The sequence below is a fragment of the Patella vulgata genome, chromosome 7 (genome assembly GCF_932274485.2).
Source record: "Patella vulgata chromosome 7, xgPatVulg1.2, whole genome shotgun sequence".
NCBI classification, from domain to species: Eukaryota; Metazoa; Mollusca; class Gastropoda; family Patellidae; genus Patella; species Patella vulgata.
Genome location: NC_065885.2, coordinates 12,163,625 through 12,188,762, shown reverse-complemented (window position 1 = coordinate 12,188,762; position 25,138 = coordinate 12,163,625). Strand labels below are relative to the sequence as shown.

General features: G+C 36.8%; 3 protein-coding genes across 4 annotated transcripts in view; 1 reads left to right on the top strand and 2 right to left on the bottom strand.

Moving 5' to 3' along the window:
• Positions 1 to 454: 454 nt before the first annotated feature.
• LOC126827323 (uncharacterized) lies at positions 455 to 9,400 on the top strand. Its single transcript, XM_050556604.2, has 7 exons — positions 455 to 564; positions 4,577 to 4,788; positions 5,518 to 5,850; positions 6,279 to 6,688; positions 7,777 to 7,876; positions 8,003 to 8,088; positions 8,436 to 9,400. Exons 2-7 carry the CDS (start codon positions 4,605 to 4,607, stop codon positions 8,550 to 8,552), a joined length of 1,230 nt encoding a protein of 409 aa, XP_050412561.2. The 5' UTR covers positions 455 to 564; positions 4,577 to 4,604; the 3' UTR covers positions 8,553 to 9,400.
• A 331-nt stretch (positions 9,401 to 9,731) lies between these two features.
• Positions 9,732 to 17,863, bottom strand: LOC126827324 (uncharacterized). The gene is made up of 7 exons (XM_050556605.2): positions 17,739 to 17,863; positions 16,982 to 17,054; positions 16,087 to 16,518; positions 13,516 to 13,913; positions 12,704 to 12,803; positions 11,253 to 11,320; positions 9,732 to 9,958 (listed from the first exon to the last, which is right to left on the bottom strand). The coding sequence occupies exons 1-7, from the start codon at positions 17,754 to 17,756 to the stop codon at positions 9,929 to 9,931; spliced, it is 1,119 nt and encodes a 372-aa protein (XP_050412562.1). The 5' UTR covers positions 17,757 to 17,863; the 3' UTR covers positions 9,732 to 9,928.
• Positions 17,864 to 21,819: 3,956 nt separating this feature from the next.
• Positions 21,820 to 25,138, bottom strand: part of LOC126827309 (cadherin EGF LAG seven-pass G-type receptor 2) — a 97,398-nt gene continuing 94,079 nt past the window's right edge. For both annotated transcript variants that reach the window (XM_050556581.2, XM_056102390.1), the window contains exon 17: positions 21,820 to 25,065. In XM_050556581.2, coding sequence (XP_050412538.2) covers positions 24,369 to 25,065 — 697 coding nt within the window. In that variant the 3' untranslated portion in view covers positions 21,820 to 24,368. The remainder of the gene's footprint in view (positions 25,066 to 25,138) is intronic.

Genomic DNA, 25,138 nt, shown 5'->3' with positions numbered 1-25,138 from the left:
TTGGAATTCAATATAAGAGTAGGCCGTACTGCCGCTGTCCGGGCAAAATTTCCCCTTATAGCACACTATATGGCGTATGCCCGTCTTCATAAGCCCAGTTCGTAGCAGAACAGTAGGACGTTAAACCCCATTTCATTTCATTTCATTTCATTTCATTTCAAAGGACCATGTCGTATTCGGCTTGTCCAAGTTACATTGATCGCATGCTACTTTTTTTTGTAAGAATTGATTTCAACTTTATTTAAAAGGTATATATGTGGTTGATACACATTTTTCTTATGGGTAAAATATGTATGTCAAAGTGTATGTATCACATTCCTAAAAACGACGGCAATTTCATTGGTTTCGGATGGTGTTTAGACTTAGATTAACCAGTCGCTTTGTTGACAAAGATTTCAAGGAAAGTTCTCCATGTGAGATTTATTTGTTTATATTTCCTCGAGCGAATCTTTGTTTTACGAGAAGGTTAAATAAACGGTATTTAAAACCAGAACCTTGACAATAATTCTCTCACAACTTGTTGGAACAATGATATGTGACTTATGAAGACCTCTTGGTAAAAAGGTAAGGAGAGATTTCTTGAAACTTTTATTTCTCGATATTTTTACTCTAAACGAAACAAATTAATCGATGTCTTATTTTTTTATTGTCATTGTCATTTTTAAAAAAAAATTGATTTCAATTTTATCCAAAATGTATATGTCATGGTTTGAATGCCAACGAAAGCTTCATAAGGCACACAATTTAGAAAAATATTAAATGATGTTGTAATTAAATTATGGGAGCACAATTTTTTTCTTAAAGACATGTACATGTATATATATTAGGTAAAAAATAGAAATAAATGAATAAAAAATGTTTCAATTTTGAAGAACATATTTAACCTTCAAACTTTTCGATACAAATATTTCCAGTTAAGTGCTCCAAATCTATGGAATTCCTTACCATTAAGTGTAAAATCTGCCTCTTCAGTGGAATCATTCAAATCGAGTTTAAAGACTCGTCTGTTCAATGTGGAACTATTTTATTTTTTTTTTTTTTAAAGAATATATTATTTGTGCATTATGAAAGTTTCAAAATTATCATGGACGCTTTGGTCTCGGTGTTTGAGGATTCCGCTATGAATAGTTCAGTTTGAAAACTCTTTTGATTGTGTATATTTGGGGACTTTCAGATATCTGGTCTATCTGCATGAGTTATTTTCCAAAATGGCCATGTTCCGAAATGTGTAGAACGTTAAATCGCCATTTCATTTCATTTCTAATACACGTTATTGTCCCGCGCCGTTTGCCGTAAACTAGAGACTATTAAAATGGGCTTGACTTCATAGTCTGAAAACCTTTTATATAAAATTTATTCCATTTAATTTAATCGATCCTTAAAGTTCACTACTTTCTCAAAGTAAACGACCAATGATGTTTAATAAAGTAAACGACCAATGATGTTTAATAAAGTAAACGACCAATGATGTTTAATAAAGTAAACGACCAATGAAGTTTAATAAAGTAAACGACCAATGAAGTTTAATAAAGTAAACGACCAATGATGTTTAATAAAGTAAACGACCAATGATGTTTAGTGATAAAATAAACGACCAATAATGTTTAATAATAAAGTAAACGACCAATAATGTTTAATAATAAAGTAAAGGACTAATGATGTTTAATAATAAAGTAAATGACTAAGGATGTTTAATAATAAAGTAAATGACTAAGGATGTTTAATAATAAAGTAAACGACAAATGATGTTTAATAATAAAGTTAAAGATTCGTAAACGATTAGTGATATTTAATAATAAAGTTAACGACTAAGTAAGCTATAAATTAATTTTGTTTTCTGTTGTCAATTATGAGTGTTGCAGGACGGAGGCAATGGACAACGTATAGTCGTTCGATGGGACGAAACCGGTGTTTACCGTATATACATTGGCATGCACGTAAAAGAACCCTCGACAGTTGGAATTCGATATAACAGTAGGCCGTAGTGCCTCTGTCCGGGCAATGTTTCCCCCATAAAACACTATATGGCGTATGTCCTTCATTAGCATATTCGGTGCTGAACAGTAAGACGTCCAACCCCATTTCATTTCATTTCTAATCTAGTCTAGTCAGGATTCCAACTTCTAAGGGATCTGTCACTTCTTTTAAAATGATTTTTACACTTCAAAAGTCTTACTTTCTCACCCGATTCAACGTATCCGTGTTTACACATCCCATTAAGAATTTAGTTTAAACAAGAAATCAACCATGTCGTCATCCACTATGGTGTTAACTCATCTAATACAAATATCGCGTTTGTTCGACGAATTTACAGAATCTGCAAAAACGTGACGTTACAATTGTAGGATAATGGAATATTGTCATGTAAACACGTGATCTGTGTTGTCATTGATTCCAGTATTTGTCTGCACTGGTCGTGTAAATCCTACAGAACCTTGAACGGGTGGAAATATGTAACAGAGCTTCCTTTATAATACACAAAAATATAACAAAGCTTTCTTATAGTACAGGGTGTGTGTGTGTGGGGGGGGGGGAGGCGAATGGTTAGCACGTGCGTGCTGTATCATAAGGTCTGTCATTGAGTCAGTTGGAGTGGTTTCGATTCTCCGGTTGTAAGTGACAAGGAGTTGGGTCGCCTGTCCAACCTCGTAGGTTTCCTCTTATCATACACAAAAATATAACAGAGCGTTCTTATAATATACAAAAATATAACAGAGCGTTCTTATAATACACAAAAATATAACAGAGCGTTCTTATAATACACAGAAATATAACAGAGCGTTCTTATAATATATAAAAAATAACAGGCTTTGTTTTAATACAATAGCGCCACGCTGGCTCAGCGCGTAAGACACTGATAGACCGGGAGCCCAGGGGGTCAACCTAGCTGAATAGTGTACCAATTTTCTCCTATATGGTATCAATGTATGTATATCTGGTATCATCAGAATGTAAGTCTGCCGGGTTTCTGGTGGTGGGTGTGGTATTCCACGCCCTAAATGCCATAATCCCCAACTAGGCTAGATTAGCTCAAAAGTGTACCACACGAAAATCTTACTGCAGTGTACCGTACATCTTCAGGTATTACAAAAACACTCTGACAGACATTTCTAATGGTGGGGTACCCCTGACAGAGCTATGTAATTGCCTGACATTTGTAGTGGTGGAGTATCCCTGGCAAGAGTTATCTAATATTTAGACCAACGCTAGGCTAGATTAGTTGAAATCTGTACCACCTAAAACAGCTTTGGAGTTGTTCAGTACCACCACAGGAGTCATGAATGGTCACTGCCAGACAGTTTGTGCGGTGGATTACCCCTAACAGACACGCCCCAAAATGCCACGCCTCCAACTAGGCTAGCTTCGCAGGCACTGTTCCCGTGTTCTAAAAAAATAGATTTTTAGCCAGGCTGCGTAGGATACTAATACCTAGCACGTATGGAAGAGGCGATAAACTGCGATTGCAAGAAATTGATTTTTGGTCAAAAAACATTTTATGGGGCTAAAAATGCGTTTTTGAAAAATAAAATTGTTCCTACAACCGCAGTGTATCGCCTTTTCCATATGTGCTAGGTATTAGTATTCTACGCATCCTGGCATAATTTTTAATTTTTTGGACCACAGGAACAGTGCCGACTAATCTATCTTAGTTGGGGGTCGTGTTATTTTGGGCGTGTCTGTTAGGGGCAACCCACAGCACAAACTGTCTGGCAGTGGTCACTCATGATTCCTGTGGTGGTACTGAACAACTCCAAAGCTGTTTTAGGTGGTACAGCTTTGAGCTAATCTAGCCTAGCTTTGGTCTGGAAATTAGATAACTCTTGTCAGGGATACTCCATCACTACAAATGTCTCGCAATTCCATAGCTCTGTCAGGGGTACCCCACCACTAGAAATGTCTGTCAGAGTGTTTTTGTAATACCCGAAGATGTACGGTACATTGCTGTGCGATTTTCATGTGGTACACTTTTGAGCTAATCTAGAATAGTTGGGGGCATGGCATTTTGGGCGTGGAATACCACACCCACCACCAGAAACCCGGCAGACTTACATTCTGATGATACCAGATATACATACATTGATACCACATAGGAGAAAATTGGTACACTTTTCAGCTAGGTTAACCCCCTGGGCTCCTGCTCTATGACTATATACAGAGATTTGTTGGCGGCTGGTTCTTCGGCCTTAACGTCCGCTCCAGCCTAGGGTGATATCCCTTTGTTTTATACTGCCAGCATACGTATATTTTTGGCGCAATATAGCCCGGTTGGAGCTGACGTGCCATTAACAATATTTCATTCATTTATACGGTATGAAAAGATTTCATTACATTATTTGGTAAATCTGGAAAACACATTAAAGAAAGAAACTGAAAAACAGAGAGAGATGGGGTTTAACGTCCACTCGACACAAACTAGATCATTTCGGGACTAATATAATAGGGTTCAATTTTATTTCAATAATTCGCTTGCGAGTAGGGGGCTTTAGCATTGGGAGGAAACTGGCTGTCCCGGAGAAAACCCATGAGTTCGTCATAATTTTATTATTGCCTTACCTTATGTTGATAATCATTTCAGACTATAAAAACGTAATTCTACAACCAACATGGCGTCAATACGATGCCTGATCCTCTTGGGTCTTATCTGTCAGTGTTTAACGCTTCCCACAAATAAAGGAAAAGACAACAGAAAGCTAAAGCAGACAAAACCACTGAACATGAGAGCGGAAGTAAACAATATAAACAAACTGACTACAATTCAACCAACTATTCCTACCAAACTTGCTGTCAGTAAGTATCAAAATGTTACTTTTAGCTAGGATGGCAACTTATGGCACACGTGGTACCAAGTTGCACATTGCATCATTTCCAATTGCGCATTTCAATTAGCCTCGCAATAATTTGATCGTAAGTGCTCCTTTCTCCGGGTTATTACACGCAATATACATATGAGATATTTGGGCTATAAATATACATTATAAGTTTCATCAAAATCGGATAAACATTGTGACCTCTAGAGTGTCCACAACCTTGGAATTATTATGCATATATTTGTCCAGTTCAGCATCACATGAAACCACCATCGATTGTGTTTTCAAGGTAAGGGATTTAGAAAAGAATTAAAACTTCACTTTGTTGCTGAGTAATTTTATTAGTCAGAAATCGCTTTGAAAGCGTCGCTGGCGATCCAGAACACCAGGAGCTTCCGGGGCCTAGGCGACCCCTGGACCCTCGCCTAAGGCACAGGATGGTAGTCCCTTAATGTAGAACTGCTTCTGTAGGCTCTGATAAACTAAAAATGAACATATTTGGGACTCTTATGTTGGTTACGAGTCGACTTGTGAACGTTGAGTAGGATGTATCTAAACTGGTTACGAGAGGGTATATAACGACAGTCTCTGGTTACGACTCGTCCTGGATACGATTCCTTTTGGTTACAGTATAGCTTAAAAGAAATAAGTATCATGTAAATCAGAATATTGTACAGAGATTAATATCCGTTAATGTTTTCGTTCTCAGATTGTTCAGCAACGCATCAGACTCACAAAACTGATCCCAACAAGTTTTTAGTTTACTATAATAAAGGTTGGTATGAACAGGTCTGTCAGACAGGTCTGGTGTGGAACCAGACGTTGTGCAGGTGTGAATACGCATCGGATGCCCTGGAATTACCCCACAAATGTCTGGATTATCGACCCCATTCATTTAATAGCAGTAAATACGAACAAATGGTAAACCGGAAATGGGTTGTGCGGGACTGTAATCTAGCAGTTTCAGGGCTAATATGGCACCAGACGATGTGTCGATGTATCTGGGGACCTGATTCCAATGAAAACTTCGTTCATGGCGATGGTAAGATTTTCACTTGATACTAAGATACACACAGTTGAATATAAACATTTTACGAAATATTTGAACTTTCAGAAAATATTTTTTACCACTTCCAATATAATCTTAATGAATGTTAATTGATCTTTAATATTATTCACTGCCTCTTATTTTTTATTAGAGTCACAGTACCTATACCCCTGACATTGCAAATCGAAACAATAGTATAGCGCCGCTGTCCGGGCGAAATTCCTCTTATAGTACATCGTATGGCGTATGCCAATCTTCATTAGCCCGGTTGATGGAGGTGCCGGACCTAGGCAAGGAAAATGCCGGACAAACAATATTTCTCGCATAGCATACTGCATGGCGTATGTCCATCTTCATTATCCCGTTGTTACAGAAAACAGTTAGACTTTAAATCCCATCACATTCTGTGTTTTGTTTTTCAGAAGCTCAACCCTGTGACACCATGTTTAATGCCACATTTGAAACTGGGCTCATCGACCATGCCAAGTCGTCATTTATTGAGCTGAACCCGGGCGCCATTTTGTCTTTACGACAGATACAAGGCAAAACGAGCACCAGGGCCGCTTATTTACAAGACGCCTTTTTAACAGTATGGTATTTTGCTGGAAATGAGATGAGTGATTCCCTTCAAATTGAATTCAGCTTTAAAGCCGAGAAGAAGTCTGATACCAAAGATAAATACCAAATCATCATGTCAAACGGATGTAACGTCTCAGAACTGGGTTATACCACGCCCTCTATCGCCATTGGTTTCCGGGCCGAAGATCAATCGTTTTTGTTGGCATTCGAAACCGCCAATGTTCGCAAGGCCATAGTCTGTACAAGAGATCTTGTAAGTTGTTAGTTTTGATTTACCTTTGGTTTTAATATAACACTGTTTTAAACCTCTTCAGTCCTATGATGTTGTCACAATTTACGGACATTGTTGGTGTCCATTAATTTCACACAAGTGACAGAAATGGTTGAAATGCCAAAACAATCTTTGCCATGGTGGATCCGGAAATGGCCCACAAAAGGAAGTCATTTATTGTTACCGACCGAAGTCGAGAGTGTTAACAGTCACCAAGATCATTTTCGATTCACTACAAGCTTACACGAGACTATTATAAGATTTTGTAACTAACTATTCATAAGAAAGGCAACCTGAGCAGCACCTAGTTTGGATTCTATGCTTAGATTATAATTATAGTTTATTCCGGTAGCACAATAAATAAAGCCATAGAATTATTATTTTTGTAAGAGAGAGATAAATGGGGTTTAACGTTCACGCGGCACAAACTAGGTCATTTCGGGACTAACATATGGTTCAATTGGTCTTTACCAGTGGGAGGAATCCGGAAGACCCGGAGAAAACTCGCGAGATTGGACAACTCACTCCTTGCCAGGTACAACCGGGGAATCGAAATAACGCTAGCTGACTCAATGACCGATCTTATGATACAGCCCGAACCCCTAACTCCCCTGATTTTTTAAAAGTTACCATGCTACTACTCTTCCCACCACATGGACTAGTGGCGGATGGAGTTTGTGTTTACCCCGGCGTGTTTTGTGTTTATAATCAACAATTTAACAGCGTGTGTACTCTTTTGTGCATCTTTTTCAAGAAAGGGTGAATAACAAATTAAGCCTTCTTTCAATATTATGAAATATCCAGATTCAAAAGAAATGATATGGAGTACAAATATGTTAAAAAAAATAGATTGGTTTGTATCAGTAAGAGTAACTAGTCCTAGCTGAAATGTCACATTAAACACATTTTTAAATTTAAAAAATAGTTTCAGAATTTTATCGATAATGAATAAAAAGTGTAATATTGACGCATCATCAATGTTTCCTTATTTCATCTTTCACAGAGAGCACGGATCAGTTTGCCCTTGAAAGTGTGTTTTAAACTTATTCAAATGATTTTGTTTGTTCTAGCTTCCCTACCAATGGCATAAGGTGTCGCTTATCTATGAAGATGGAACTCTCTTACTTCGTGTTGATGGCCAACCGTGTATCATTTCAGAAGAATTTAGAGGTAAGATAATAATTGTGGGCACCTGTTATTAAATTTCAGATATTATTTAATTAAAAATTGATAATATTCTACATTTAATGGTTTTTAAAAGGATTTTGAGTGAAACTGATTATTTTTATATTATAGGACCTGTGCAGAAGACATCTTGTCCTATGACTATTGGAACTGATCCACTGGAGAAAGAATCAAGATATGTTGGTTATCTTGATGATGTAAGTTCTACTAAAGTTAGATTCCAAAACGAAAAATATTTTTACTATAAATTAATTTTTAGTAGCGCCCATCTCTATATTAGAAACTCACTGGTAAGTGAAGGGTGGGGAGAAGGACTTATCACACTACCTACACTGACGATAAGTACATGGGGTCCAGCCCCTTCCCTTCCGCTCAGACTCAATTTAGGGGAGCCGGAACCCACAGTTGTCGGAAATGGCATCTACAGTGTTCCATATAACAACATAATGCAATTAAATTAGAAGAACTAATTAGTGGATCCATTAAACAAAACGCATCTGACATCTGATTTTAAACTAAAATCTTTTCTTTTTATCACTTGTAGATAACCATTTCTCGGTACTGTCGACGATTTGAAGAAGAGGTACCCCATCCAGAGAACGTTCCAGAACCCCCAGATATGATTGAGAACAAAATTGACGCTTTCTCAGCATTAGTATAAACCAATAACGTAGAGGGGCGTTTAGAATATAGACGGTCATTACGATAAATAATATGTGAATGGCCATTTCTCTAAAACTACAGTAGTCCATAAATATTCAAAACTTTGTAGTAGTAGACTTCTGTATTTTTAGACAGCATGACTAACACAGACAATGACTGGAATGTGATGCGGCATGTTAAAATCTATATTAATCTTATTTCCTGTATGATGGACAGAATTACATCTAATGCAAATTGTAGATAATTAATTACATTTATGTATTTGGTAGTGTTTCAACTTGTGTATTGTATTCTTTTATTTTTTTCTTGACCAGAAATTGGGCCCCACGCGCTACACATCTTCTTCTTTTTCTTCTTCTTCTTTGAGGCGACGTGAACTTGGCATGCCTGTTCCTTGGCCAATTGCGCATCAACTGACGTACATCGAATTGTGTACCATCGTACTTGTTCTTAGTTTGGGTTGGCCTACAATTAATTATTTATCGCTTGGTCTGCATTTTGGTTTCAATTGAGAAACTTTAGCTTGAATACACCTTTCGTAGTGCTCAATTAAGATCAATGTATTTAAATTTTTTTCTTTTATCAGAATTTACAAAAGTTTTCCAAACCGCTTTTATCAAATAACTATCTCCTTTTATTAAAATTTTGGGGTATTAAAAACGGCCTTAAAGAGTTTCTATATGATTATGATTATATAAATTAACCAGCATACCATTTACCCGGAAGAACCATGTTTTAGAAGACGTTCTCTTTAAATACCTTAACTAAAGCTCTCTAATAGTAGAATGTTTATTCCATGTTTGGTGGATGAGTATAATATGTGTTCAAATAAAACAGTCTACCATTGCTTCGTTTCTTTCTTTAATATATCTATTATAAAATAGCCAGAGGAAGTACAGCAAGACTAGAAGAAGCAAGTGTGGGAACTGACAGAGAGCCAAGAATTTTAATATTCAGAATGGGAAACATGACGACAAATAACACAAAGGTTGGTCTCACAAATAACGGTGGCCAATATACACACAAAGTCCGTCTGATCCGATTCAAGACATTCGTGTCCCGCTTTTCATGTATTGATATAGATTATAATTTTACAAATTATATTTCCATTTATATGTTGAAAATACCTTTATGTACTGAAAGGATATTTCAAAAGAAATTAAGGATAGGAAGAACATTAAAGGTCTACTTGAATACATAAAGCATTCTTATATTTATTAACGAATCTAAAAATATTAAAAATAGGAGCAATATTTAACAGATGACAATAATAATATACAAGTTTTAAAGTCTTATAATGAATTAAGTAGTAGATGTAATTCTCTTCTCAATGTGAGTAAAACCGAATTAATTGGCTATTCCTGCCCCTCTTGGTTAATATCGACAACCTCTTGTGATATAAAACTGAAAATACAAAATAAAATAAAATGGATTTAATGTCCCACTTTTCCGCCATTGAAGTGTGCTATAAGGGAGATTTTGCCCGGACAGCGCTATTTCGGCCTACTCTTCATGGGTCAATGGATCTTTCGCGAGCACATGGGTGGCCCTCGGATTTTCTTCTCATCTGAAAGACTAGACTTTTTTTCTTGTAAGGGAAATAAGGCTGGTAAATTCCAAGGAACTTTCTCGACCCATACCGGGATCGAACCCAGAATCCCCAGGTTAGTGGGCCAGTGCCATACTCACTGAGCAATCGTGGCTCCGAAAGTTAAAGAGGGTTGTCCTATTTTGGTGATTACATATAGATCGACCTTTCTTGCACCCAACTGCTCTTTCCTCCGACCAATCAAACGCAATCAAAAGGCGAAAGTCCAGTGTATTGTATCACGTCGTGTCCAGCGCCACTGGTAGCTCTAGTTTCTACCATTAACAATCTACATCTTCCAGGACGCCTGCCTGTATATCATTACGCAATGACGCATTTTCTGACGTTAAATTAACATTATGCAGCTGAGCAAAATGATGGTAAACTGTAAACTACCGTAAACCGTATTACTGACCCATTGACGTACATTTTACGTATAATTAACGTCATGATGTTATCTAGGATAAGAACTGTGTTGTTATGGATGTGCTGTCCTGACTATTGCGTAATAAAGATTCATTCTATTCGTGATAATATGCCAAGCTAACTTGCATATCAGATTTTGGAAATTGCCGAGGGACTAAAGAACATCACGTTTTCACAGATTCTTATTGTCACTTTGTCAGAGTGATCTAGCTCGCACTATAGGTCACTATGGTTATTAACAAAATGTCCGAGTCATCTGGACTGCACTATAGATTACTATGGTTATTAATCAGATTTCCGAGTCATCTGGACTACACAGAAGATCACCATGCATGGTTTTTAACCAGACGATCATCTTCGATTGATCAAGAAATACGATGGAAATTCCAGACCCAAGCCCAGTCTAAACAATAATTTTGGTTCCATCTGTTGGACAAAATTCAAATCCTTCCTATACCCCAAAACATATGACTGTCCTATATACTACATGTTCCTGAAGCAACGACAGCCAGGTTTACAACATCTAGCCTTGATAAGATGTACGGAATTAAAGCGGAATCAAGAATGGGAGATGTATATACTAAGTTACTCTATAACAGAGTACTTTCCAATAACAGACAACCCCGTGAATGATGATATACCCCATGGCCACAATTGTCACACGAAAAATAGAAAAACAAATACCTCATCCATCATTCCACAGAAATTTGCACCGGGGAAATTAATAGGGCATTCAGACGTCTTCACTTCACCTAAATTTGAATTTAAATAACATTTTTATATAAATAATGTGTATTAATTGTTCCGCTGTACCGAGATCATCGTTAATTTACGCATTTTAAGAGCTGGTCCCGATTTCACAAAGCATTCTTAAACTTTTTGCCCCCTTTTAACTAAAAAATAGCCCTTTAAAATAGATTGTTGTTTTAATGTACCAAATACATTAAGAAGAAACTATGTTTGTGGATCAAAGATATTTCACAAAAACAATGAAAGTTGAGTAAATTCTACTAAACTTCAGACAGAATGCTTTGTGAATTCGCGGCCAGAATATATACTCTTCAAAAAAAGTTGGGGATATTTAGAAACAATAAAAAACTGCGGAAATGCACTGCTGTTTTTATTAGAGGTAACCAGTTTATGTTAATAACAGGCCAATTGCCTACACATGAACATAAACAGTTCATATGGGCGGCTTATCTGACGGCCCCATTTCACTCGCAAAGAGATACACCGTCAAAAGTGAAAATGGACGTTTTTAATTTTTGTCTTAATAATGAGTAATTGCTCCACCAATCCTAAGACATTCAGCAATTCGTCGTGGCATGCTCCTAAACAACCGCCCAATCACGATTTGGGGAAATCAGGCCCACTCCTCTTGCAGTGCCACGGCCAATTCTTGCAGTCTTGTCGGTTGATGTTGACGTCGACGAACGCGTCTCCCGATCAAATTAAACGTAACACACTAAAGCAAAGATACGCTAAACAGTAAATCTTATGCAAGAACCGATAGGAAAGCAAACATGGATAGATAAACCAGCACGCGTCAGTTTTCATCAACCCTTCCTTGAAGTGTCAAATTTGACAATGAACCCCTCCCACGTGTATGGCGCTATTGCGTGTCGCATGTGCAGCTCAGTGGTTCTGTTGCGGTGATAAGTTCTTCATCTGTGAACATACTCTCAAAGCATGTCAAGTGTCCATGACTATTTATCATATCACAACCTACATAGGTATTTGCATTTCAATATCCCCTTCATTTTTTGAAGAGTATATATAAATTCTCGTATCTGATGATAGCATGTCAAAATAATAACCCAGAGCTACATAATAATGTTTGTTTATCATACGTCAGTGCTTATCACTAGTAAGTGTGTACTAATCATCGCCGCCATCTTAGAATTGTGATATCATATCCAAAATCGAAAGTCCCTCAATCGATGCCAAATATTCCAAAGAACAAACATGTCAAGTGGCAGGTCGATCACACTTCAATTGGCGGGGTTTAGGTTTTCTCCGTAGAGTGTCGCCCCAAAGAAGAAGATCAAGAGAAAGATCAACAGGATGAGTAGCACTTGGAGCCCAGTTCATGGCCCAACAACAAAAATCTTCTCACTGATATGGTTTTGACCTACCTGAATATTTTTCTGATGAAATACAGGGTGAATCGTTGATCATGACTTCTAGAAAGTTATCTTGATAAATCATGACTACACTGTTCCAACCATTGTTGGTCTAAAATATGAAATATAATATGCATGTTTATTTCAAATATAATATATTATGTAAATATTTATCTAAATATCAATTCAAAATTACAAGAAACAAAATCGGTAACATATCTATACTCTCCCCAGTCAACCGGGCTAATGAAGACGAGCATACCCCATGCATTGTGCTATCAGGGGAAATTTGACCAGCGCAGCTGTCGCCTACTCTTTGCCAGGGGGAAAGCACCCTGGAACTTTCTCGACAGTCACCGTTATTAATAATACCGGAAAGGGATGGATGATCTTCCGCGTTTGTGCTCGCGACTATAATACCACGCTGGTCTGTGGAATGCTTTACATTTTGACCTCGTAGTTCTTTTTGCCGGAGGGGATCACGTGGCTAAGTGGGCAAGACGCTGGCTCGCTAGCCTGTTCGATCCTTGAATTGGCCGAGAAAGTTCATCCAGATTTTCCGGCGTGGTTCCCCCTTGTCTAGTCCTCCGGATAAAACGAAAAACCGAGGTCCCGTGTATACATTGGCATGCACGCAAAAGATCCCTTGGCAGTTGGAATTCGATATAAGAGTAGGCGATAGTGCCGCTGCCCGGGCAAAATTTTCCTCATAGCACACTGTCCGTCTTCATTATACAGTAGGGCGTTAAACCCCATTTCATTTCATGTCACTGCATTCTGAATTTTCTATAAAAAAATAATGATAAATTAAGAGCGAGACTTACTTGTGGAACAAAGCATTCTTCTACAATTGGTCCAATAGTATTCATAGTCTCCATGGCAACTGTAAATTTACTATCCCAACCGGTAAACGTGAAAACAAAAGGTGTGGATGAACCCCCATCACAGGCTTTGTCTATTTTGAACTCTTGCTGGTCATCACAAAGCTTGAAACGGAATGCCATTTTGAACAGAGTGCCGAATGAATTGCCTTTGAAGAATGGAACTGCGATGTTAGAGTTATCTCCCTGGAATCGACCTGCTCTCCCGATTGCTCCTGGATCTGACACAATGTCGGTCGAATCTTTAGTGTTTCTCTTCAACCATAAATCTCTACCTTCATCTTTAATGGCGTCATCAAATGTCATATTCAACATGAGAAGACAAGGTGCTGGGACAAAAACTGAAATAAAAACACATAAAGTTTGGAGTAAACACCTTGACATATTAATGTAAACCCAGAAGAGTATGGACTCGGAGAACTTTAGAAGATGTCACCAGGCGTTCTAGGAGATAAGAGAGAAATGAGGTTTAGCGTTCACTCAACACAATCAAGTTCATATTGGGACTAACATAGGGTTCAATTTTATTTAAAGAATTCGATTGGGCGTAGGGGTCTTTAGCAGTGAAAGGAAACCGGGAGACTAGAGAAACCCCACAGAGTTGGACTGACACCACGTCACATGGCTCAATTATAGATATTGTGATGTAAAGCACACATGTTAGACCAGTTGGCCATCAAACTCTCCTCGTTCCTGAAGGAATATAAAACGTTGACTCGTAATTCACTACTTCGAACTCTATAAAACAATAGTTTAAGCATGACTTTCAGAAGTTGGTGCTTCTATGTCGAGGTTTTTCACCTATAATGTGTATGTAGTCTGTGTTGTAGGTATTTATTTTTAGGATTTTGTCAAGAAAAGTCAAAACAAAACACGTCAAATTCGACCAAAGTTTCGTCTTTGAACATACTTGGTAATTCCAAGCTATCTGTGAGTATGATATATACTCGTAAGTATCTGAGATACAATTTAGGTGAAATTGATTCCAAATTTTCTTTTTTCTAGACTTTTGAACCGCTCTTGGTTATATAGCATCTACTGAGTTGTACCTAGTAAGGCGAACCTTACCCACCCATTGTTACTTAATCTAACAAAATCGAAATCTTTTTAACCAAAATCTAAAACTGTTTGATTGAGAAAAGCAAATTTACGGTCGAGATTACGAGGCATATGAACAATTTCATTATTGTTCGTTTTAAACTAACACACGGGTTTCAAGGCAAGAATAACAGTAAATTATTGACTGAAGTTGAACAGAGAACCGAGTTCAAAAACAATAGTAAACAAATATGAAAGAACGTGTTTTAGCAGCCCATTAAGGCACAATCAGCGGTTTGCATCAAAGACTACGGGGCACTTTATGTCAATGAAAGCGTTTATTCTTCAAACAATTATGTTAACTTTAGCCCATTTCAAAGCAAACGTATACACTTTTTTCAGAAAAAAAAGAGAAAAAAGAAATATAACCTTTTCCAGTCAATGAATTTGTGATATCACTCTTGATGGAGGCGGAAGTTAACCCTCGTCTACTAACTAGTAGTAGTGATGCATTTTATATTTAAGTTCTAGAGAATCTTTAAACATACAAATGCTGAATATTCAAACGATGTTCAGATGAAGATGTTTTCGATATAATATATTTATTCTTCTCGCTTGAGCTGTTCACATGCCTAACACATTTCTGTTGTGTTTCTGTTGTAAAATGTTAATTCATCCTACATGCACTTGTAGTTAAACAAGTACGATCGTATCATGGACCAGGAACTGACCATGTTGTTGGATGAAATTCAAAAATCTAATTCACCAATTCGATACAGAATTGTTAAAAAAAACAAGCATGACAATTTTTACGGATCGGACTTGTATTGACGGAGCCTTGGCTTTTTCGAAGAGCGTCACCCCAAGAAGAAAAACAAGAACAAGATGAGTAGCGGTTAGCGACCAGTTCATGGTGTAGCGACGAATACCTGGTCGAAAAATCGAAAACGCGGCTATTTAATCAGAAACATGCTTCTACCTCAAATAATCTTTAATTTGCCCAGATTTTGTCCTCCCCAGAGAGAGAGAGAGAGAGAGAGAGAGGGGGGGAGAGATGGGGTTTAAGGTCCACTCGACACAAACTAGGCCATTTCGGGACTAATATAATTCGCTTGCGCGTAGGGGTCTTTAGCAGTGAGAGGAAACCGGAGGACCCGGAGAAAACCCACGAGGTTGGACAGGCGACCTACCCCCCTTGTCACGTACAACCGGAGAATCGAAACCCCGCCATGTGAGTCAATGACAGACTTTATGATACAGCGCACACGTGCTAACCATTCAGCCATCCAACCCCCTTGTCCTCCCCAAAGCAGGTTTATGTTCGGTACTGCTTTAAAGTGGCGTTGTATAAATGCGGAATAATAATAATGATAAATAATAATAAAAGAGTCTGTTGGATATCATTTTATATTTAGGGTAAGACCTTTCTTGATGAATCATTTATCAAACCTTAGTAAATCTGAAAGTTTAACTTACCAACATCATTATCCACAAGCTTAGGGAAAGATGGATTTGGTCCCCATTCACATCGGCAATTTTCCTGATCCCAGATTAAACCGGTATAAAATGGCCAGTTACAATCTTCCTCCACCCAACCGTTTTCACTAAATCGTTCGTATTTAGATGGATCATAGTTACTGTTTCTGTGGAACGCACAGTTGCCATCGGCGTCCGGGATAACGGCAACTTCCTGGTTACCATTCTCAGCCTGGAAACTGTTATCTTGCCTTGGTTGTGGTAATTCTATTGGTGAATTGTCCGGTTCTAAACACCCACAAACACGCTGTTCATATATTTGATATTGTGAACATTGTCTGTCTAACCACTGTGAATGTCCACCTGATCTAACGAATATTTGGTAGCCATTTTCTTGTGTTGGGTGCGCTCTTCTTAAACCCCGACTACATTCTAAATAATCGACACATGTAATTGAAATTATTGACATTAAAGTCACAACATTGTAATGGTTCATATACATTTAAAATTTCTCCCATTTTTATTACATTAGGTATTAATGTTAAAGAAAAGCAGTAAATTTGCATCTATATCTAATTTTTTATAGGTAAAATAAAACATGTTTAATTCATATAAAACATTAAATGCATAATTATATAATTTTTTTCATGTAAAATTAAGCATGTTTAATTCTTATATGCACGCATCTCTATTTTGTTTAAAAATATGTAAAATAATTTTTATAAAACAGTAAATGTACTTTTTAAATTTAAATTTAAACATGTTTAATTCTTGTATGACTATTGTCAGTGATAATTTGTGTATAATACTTTATATAATTCCCAATTTAATTTCAAACGTTATACTTTTTGAAAAATCGCATTTATACGACAAAAGAAAACTCTGTTTGACCTACCATCCAGTTCCTTTTCTTGTCCATTTTGAGCAGAAACGGCTGTTAAAACAAGCACCAGGAACACGGTTAAAATCTTAAAGATGAATATGGAAGGAGAACATTATACTAGTAGATAAAGGATCTCCTGAACTAAACAGTCTTTCACACAATTAAAAACCCCACTCTTTTTTAGAATATCCTTTCATCCACATATTGATTAATCAAGCTATTTTTAATGAAGAATTCCTGTAAACTAACTGAGTTTCATTTATTTGATAAATTAATTAACAATCTTTTCACCATTTCTCGAATCGAGGTACTAAACTAAAGTCTATACTTGAGTTGAGAAAACTTGATTGATTAATCAAATGATCGTAACAATCTTTTTATGAAACCACGATAATATAAAACTAGCCGAGTTTTGTTTCCTTGATACATTAATTAGGCAACTTTTTCTCCGTTGATCACTGAATGCTTAAACTTGAGTCAGTTGCATGGATGAAAATTGATTGGTCAAGATTGATAAATTCCCTTGATACATTAATTAAACAAACTTTTGAACATTTTCCCTTGCGTATGTCATAAAATCGAGATATACTAACATTTAACTCTACTTGCATGGACAAATTTTACATTTCCTTCATTAATTACTATAGAAACTTTTCCAACTTTTTCCCTTGATCAATGTATACAATCGAATTATACTTAAACTAGACTCTATTTCCATGGAGAAAATTTACAATAAGTAAGGATGGCAAGAATCAGTAATATACACTACCTGTTTAATTTTATACATCTTGACTGTTAGCAAGTCGGAGAATTTGTCCCAGAATCAAACACCAACTTGGCTAATTAAACATCCTCCCAACCACCTGATTCTTGTCGCTTGACCCGGATTTACCGTGTGCCGTGAAGTTATTTCAAAATTCCCCACAAACAAACACAGACCATCATCTTTTAATTTATCACCAAAATTAGAAACCAAGCAAAAATAGCCCTCTTGTAAATAAAAATAATATTTACATACTACATTGTACAGAAAATTAGTGTATGTCTTTATTTTATGACATATTTATTTTTTTGACATATTCCTTTCTTCTATATTTGTAAAGGAAACGGAGGCGTAATTCCACGTATGGAATAAAATAAATAATAAAAAGTAAAAACACTGTCTTAAAATATCTATCATAAGTAGATATCTGCGACTTAAACAGGGATTTGTGTCCGTAAGGGTTATTTTCACCAATAAGGATAAAGTGAAAGGTTATTTTAGTTCTGTGTTTCCATATTCTGCAAAGTCAATAAGGTAATTCTTATAGTTGGGTGTAGACAGGTCGAAATGTTTATACATCCACTGCGAAAATTTCTAAAAATTGTTAATCCTATTAAAGCTTGGTTGAAAAAAGTATTGGACAAGTTATACCGACGGACATGGTATTGTGGAGATGAACGACGTATTTATGTATTTAAAAAATCACAATAATCCATTTTTAAAATGCTTACCAAATGATTATAAAAAGAAATGAATAAGGTTTAACATCCCCTCGATCATTAGATTAACATATGGAATCGTTATTTTGTTTTTATACTATATGGAGAGTTTTAAAGTCTAGCACGGGGCTCGCCAGGGATACACGTTGTCTCCTATGATGTACGTAATAGCAACAGTCGTTTTCAAGAAAACCTGTGATCACCCGTAGGAAGTCACGAATAATATGGTATCTTTATCTTATTTGTATGTTTTATATGGAAATGAATGAAATGAAATGGGGTTTAACCCCCAACTGATCTGCTCTGAATGGACTAATGAAGACGGATATACGCCATACAGTGTGCTGTGAGCGAAGTTTGCCCTCTCACGCCCTACTCATATATTGAATTCCATCTGCCAAGGGATCTTTCACGTGTACGCAAATGTGTGCACGGAACCTCGATCTTTCGTCACATTCGAAAGACTATACGTTGACCCTTGTCAGACCCTCTGTCAAGCACCACTGAACTGTTTTGGCCAATGTAGGGATCGGACACGGGACCTTCAGGTTAGCGAGCCAACGATATACTCACTTAGCAACCGTGGCTCCGTTTTATCTGGAACATTTTTAAATTTAGTTACAGACGTTATAACGCAAATTTCTGGCCATCAGTAGGAATGAGATTTGAACATCCCATCGATTATTTTTAGACTAACACATGGTATCTGTATTTATTTCTATGGTATTTGGAGAGTTTTAAAATCTGGGACGGGGTTCGTCAAGGATACATGCGGTCTTCTATGCTGTATGTAATAGTAGCATTCGTTATGAAGGAAAGCTTTGCTCATCAGTAGAAATAGATCTGGGAGAGGGAGTGGACACAGAAAGGAATCGTTATTCATATAAAAATCTAAAGATTACACACGGTAAGGTATAGCAAATGTGAATCGTAAAAAATCTTTTGGCACCCGTGATTGGAGAAAAAAAAATACTGTTAGCACTGTTGGTAAAGGGCGTGCTTAGGCTAGCATTCGGCCTATGAAGCTTTAGAGGTTTAATAATGTCCAATGAAAATTTAGCCACACATCAAACCAGTTTGAGCAACTGTGCAAAAGGAGTAGTATATACGAATCAGGTCCGCTTTTAGATTTTCAGACACATTAAACCATCATTTTCTATTCGTCCATAAAAACCCCCCATAAATTAAAGTAAATTTCAGGTTCACATACACCATCTTGCGTTGGAATGGAATAAAATTCTATTATTTTTTTATGTGTGTTTTTATGGCAGGATTTATATGTGCTTAAGAATAAAAAAAATGATATTACTGGTATTTATTTGTGCTTAAGAATAAAAAAAATCTATCAACATAAAAAAGACACTATTTGTATTTATTTGTAAGTTCACATTAAAGAGATGCATCTCTAACATTTAATACACTGCAAAAAAATGTAAGGGTTGGATGTGCCTCATAGAAAATAATTGTTCTCCGTGTTTAAATTAGTTTATGTTTCCTTGCCTGCAATGCAAAGATTGTAATCGTAATCTGACTTAGATCTCCAGTTAAATACAGCGTCACACAGACATTTGATACATGTTTGTATGACGTTTCCTCTGTTTAGAAAGGTTTTAAGTTATAAATCCATAGAATGCTGTTGTTTGGTCGAGTAAATTGAAAGTCAAAGTGTATTTTGTTTGTGAGAGAATTTTTGTATGCCGAGCGAGTATTCATTCATTCATTCATTCATTCCCTTCTGTCTTACCGGATTATGGTACACTTGTAGTCTACGAACCTTCAGGGAATCGGGTGGTCGAGTGGTCTAGTGCGTCCACTTTAGATAATAAGGTCTGTCATTGAGTCAAGTGGCATTGTTTCGATCACAATTAAGCTTGTACAATATTTGAGAAGAAGTAGGTCCGCGTGTCCAACCTCGTGGGTATTCTCCTGGACACCCCCCCCCCCCCCCACACACACACACACACCGCTAAAGACTCATACGCGCAATGGAAATAAAAATAAAATTTCACCAGGTGCCTGTTTGTATGCCTGCACCCCCCGCCCCTCTTCCGGTTTATTTTAGCTGACGCAGGTATAATTGAATGCTGCAACTGGGTGACATTATACGAATATCACACAACACATGGATATATGATTCTTGAATATAGTTCTTATAATATTATTGTTGATTCTACTAATCCCGCATAATATAAGAGAGACTTGACAATAGCGGTTACAATAGACATTTTAGATGAGCACATGCCTAATTCTTCGTCTGAAAGCTTCAAGAGATTCGCAGGATATAAAACATTAAACAGATCAATTACCATCTTTTGTCCATCAAATCTTATTTTAATTGTGATATTGTAGTATCAACAATTGTATAAAATACACGCACTCCCTTTCTAGGTCCTGAATTCGTTGGTCACTAGTTAGTTCTCCAAAGAATTGTTTTATTCGTTTTTGTCTTCTTGTAATGAAGCTCGATGTTATCTTCCAACCAGAAGCTAAAGTGTTCGCTGGTCAAATTAACTTGGACCATGAGTGTCGCAGACATTAAAGTTCCCTATAAAAGTCATGACTGGTAAAGTTTGTATTCGTACAGATGGCCAATAAAAGTTGTTCCAAAATTATAATTTGCATCAAAAATATGAGATATTTGTTAGATATAAGGGAAAATGTTAGTGAATAATTTACTTTCATCGAACTGTATCCATTAAACATACATTATGGAAGAGCTAAATCTGCCAATTGGCATTGCAGGCCTTTCTTTAGGCCTGAAATGTTATCTTAATTATTAATTAGGCATTAATTAACTTATCCAGACCATAATCAACTCTCGATGGCATCGCTAGTTTGCTGTTTCTGATTAAATCAAAAAATAGATAATCGAGACTATGTGTTTTATCGTACCGACTTAGTAATGATGATCGAGGCTAGGTACAAAATTCAATCGCTAAATACTCGGTTCAGGGTTGATCAATTTGACTAAAATTTTCATCAAATCCCCTTTACATTATCTGGTTTTTAACTATTATAGTGAGAACTACCAGCTCTTTATCTAATCTCCCTTAATGTATCGTTAAGATTCTATATATTCCTGAAATTTCGCCCGATTCTCGAAAAACATGACAAATTCAGGCTTACTTCAATGTTTTATTCAACAGGGTGGTCTGGCAGCAGGCGCGGGTCCAGTCGGGAATGGCTTCTAAAGCGTTCCAAATTTTTTCAAATTTTCGGCAGAAATCCATCCAGACCCCGCGTATTGTCACTACACCACGTTAATATGGAGATCTGATATTTCTGCATGGAATGCTGAGGATCCTAGATCCGCCCCCTGGAGAGGTTTATAGATTCAGTATCTATATTACAAATCAATGCGGTCTTCGTTGCACAAACATCGTTTATTTACATATATTTATGTTTGTAGATTATGTACAAATAAAGAAACAAAGAATATTCACGAAGAAACAAATGTAAATTGACAATAAATCATTTCAACAATTCTTGACGTAGTATTAAAACAACAACTATAATAAGATGATAAAATATAGACATTATGACAGTGTTATGGATCTATATACGTTTACCGTAAGAACGGCGCCGCGGTGTGTCAGTGAGTAAGACGTTGGCTCGCTAACATGGAGGTCCCGTGTTTGTTTCCTGACCGAGATAGTTCACTTGATCCCCCCTAGTCAGTGGTGCAGGACAGAGAGCCTGACAAGGGACAAGTTATAGTGGTTCGGATGGGATGAAAAACCGAGGTCTCGTGTGCACTCAAAATATCCCGTGACAGTTGGAATTTGAAATAAGAGTAGGTCGTAGTGCCGCTGTCCGGGCCAAATTTTCCTGATAGCACACTGTATGGCGTATGCCTGTCTTCATTAGCCCAGTCGGAGCAGAACAGTAAGACGTTAAACCCCATTTCATTTCATTTCTATAGCTTTACAGTATAATAAAACATTATATAACATATATATTATGAACATCTTAATGTAAAATGGAGCCATTGTTGTTCAATGAGTATGACGCTGCCTCACTAACAAGCGGGTCCCGATCCCGATGTTGGCCTAGAACGATTTTCCGGTCGGGTTTACTCTTGTCACTAGTGTGGGAATGGGAGCCTGGCGAGGAAATGCCGTTTATTCATTCGGATGGAATGAAACCATGAGTTCCACCGATGTACCCGTGAGCTTGTATGTAAAAGAATCATGGACAACTGGAATTCAATAAGACTTGGCGGAAACGACGCTGCCCATTCAACATAGCTCACTGTCCATCTTTATCAGCCCAGATGGGGCAGGAATTTAGGACGTTAATCCCCTTTTCATTAAGTTTTAATATTATAATCCAACCAATCGCCTCCACCCCTTTCAGTATCTAAATTTGTAGATGCTGTTATTTAAAGTAAACTATTATTAACTTATGCACAAAAATAATAATTCCACGATATTAGTTTTGCCTAATCTGATGTGGTCTGAACACAAAATAACTACTCGTAATTAGAATTATCGCCCCTTCATTAGTGACCTTATATAAATGCTTCTCTCAATTACTGCAGCCATATCTTTGGAAGATTGGAACAAATGTTCCCCATAAAAAATTTGTATAAATACATATCTGGAAAATGCAATATATGGTTAATTAAAATACAACTGAAGTTTTTAGCTACTATTCATTTGAATAGTAGCAAGAGCTAAATCTGTTATCTAAATTATTAATTAGACATTAATTAACTTATCAAGACCATAATCATCTCTAGATGGCATCGCTAGCCTGCGGATTGTGAGCCGATTTATTGCCTTACTTTCCTTCACGATTTAATGATTAAATGGATAATCGAGACTATGCTGTTTATCGTACTGACTTTAGTAATGATGATCGAGGCTAGGCGGAAATTTGAATCGCTTAGTTCTCGGTTCACAGTGAATCAATTTAAATGAAATTTTCAGCAAATTGCCTTTACATTATTTAGTTTTTAACTATTATAATGAGAACTCGTTATCGAATCTCCCATAATGTATCTTTAAGAAGGTATTGTACAACAATCTGTATGCTAAATGTACAACATGTTGATAAATTGTAAAACTCAGATATGACTAGAACATACAAACATATACAGACAATAAATTAAATGATGAGAAAAACTGATTAATGATAAAAAAAATACCATAATTCAAAATATAATTAACATATGGATTTCACAAACATATTATAAACATCGTAGAATATGAACACCATGGCAACAAGAACACATAATATACAAACGTAGGCGTCATACATTTGGAGCAATATGAGATTGTTTTGAAGATATTTTGATATTATGCAACTAAAACATGTGTTTCGCTATTAAATTTAGATTGCCAAGAACTCTGTGTTAATTGATGTTCGAGACCGTTTTCTAAGGACCGTTTTCCATGTGCGCCTTTTCTCCGATTACATTGAAACGGTCACATTACATTTGCATTAAAGCGACTACATGGACAGCGGGTTTAATTTGAAAAGTAATATCTCAAAAGGTATATTTGAAGAGACATTCTTGATAAAATAAATGATTATTATAACTTAATTCAATCGAATATCTGGCATAATCCTGGTTGTCTTCACATAGCATAATTCATTACTTCCTTTCACTTTAACTTTGGAAAACTGGATAGGCTTAGTAGAAGTTATAAAATTCGGCAGACATTTTTTTGGCAAGCTACTTTACAGCATTTTTAATGTCTTAAAACTCATTTTAACATTGGAAACACGAGTACTTTTTCTAGGCCTGTGCCCAAGAATTTCAAAATTCGGCTGACTCTTTGGAAAACCGGATACGTTTTTACAGGCCTACACCAGGAGTTTCAAAATTCTGTGGATCCTTTTTGGCAAGCTCCTTAAACATAGTTTTATTGTCTTAAATTTAGATTATAGGCAGATTTAATATAAGCCTAGCTTACAGATGGGTGTTATCTTCATCCCTCTGTGTCATTTCCTTATCGGGTATATATTCCTCCTCTGTGTTAACACTGTCTTTAGCACTGAGCATATTATTCTCCATATTAAAATCCATATTTAAACACTTAGTACTACGTCTATTATGTCCGTTAAGATAGGGACTGTCATCACAGTCATTGTTCAGTTTGTTACCTTGCCAGCCATTGGCTTGTATTATGTTACTTTTAGAATGGCCATTTAAATGACCGTTTGATCGGGACTTACTCTCTACTTTCGACGAAGATTCGGAGTAGACGGACTTGACGGGACCACGACGTCGCTTAAGGGTTCCCGTTTTGATGAGCTGTATCCAGGCAAGTCGAGCCTCGGGATTGAACAAACAGCGAAACACAAAGATTAAAAAGCCCTGGAGAGAATTCAGGATACAGAACAGATAATTGAACACTAGCTTGGCACCATGTATGGCCAATGGACCGAACACCCATGTTATTCCGAGAAGAATCATGACGGTGAAGGCTCCACGGATTTGTGCCGGCGTGACGGTGTGGGTGCCTCGTTCCTGTTGCTGAAACCTCGGTTTGAGAATGACTCTAGCAACCAATATAAACACCAGGGTATTGACTATCAATATGACACAGGCTGGTCCTACCAGAGACGCATAGTATGCTATGGGACTAGCTTGAGATATGAAGCAACTGAAAGTAGAAAAAAAAATTAAATATGTAATAGTAGGCTACATTTCAGTACCACATGATATGAAATGGGGTT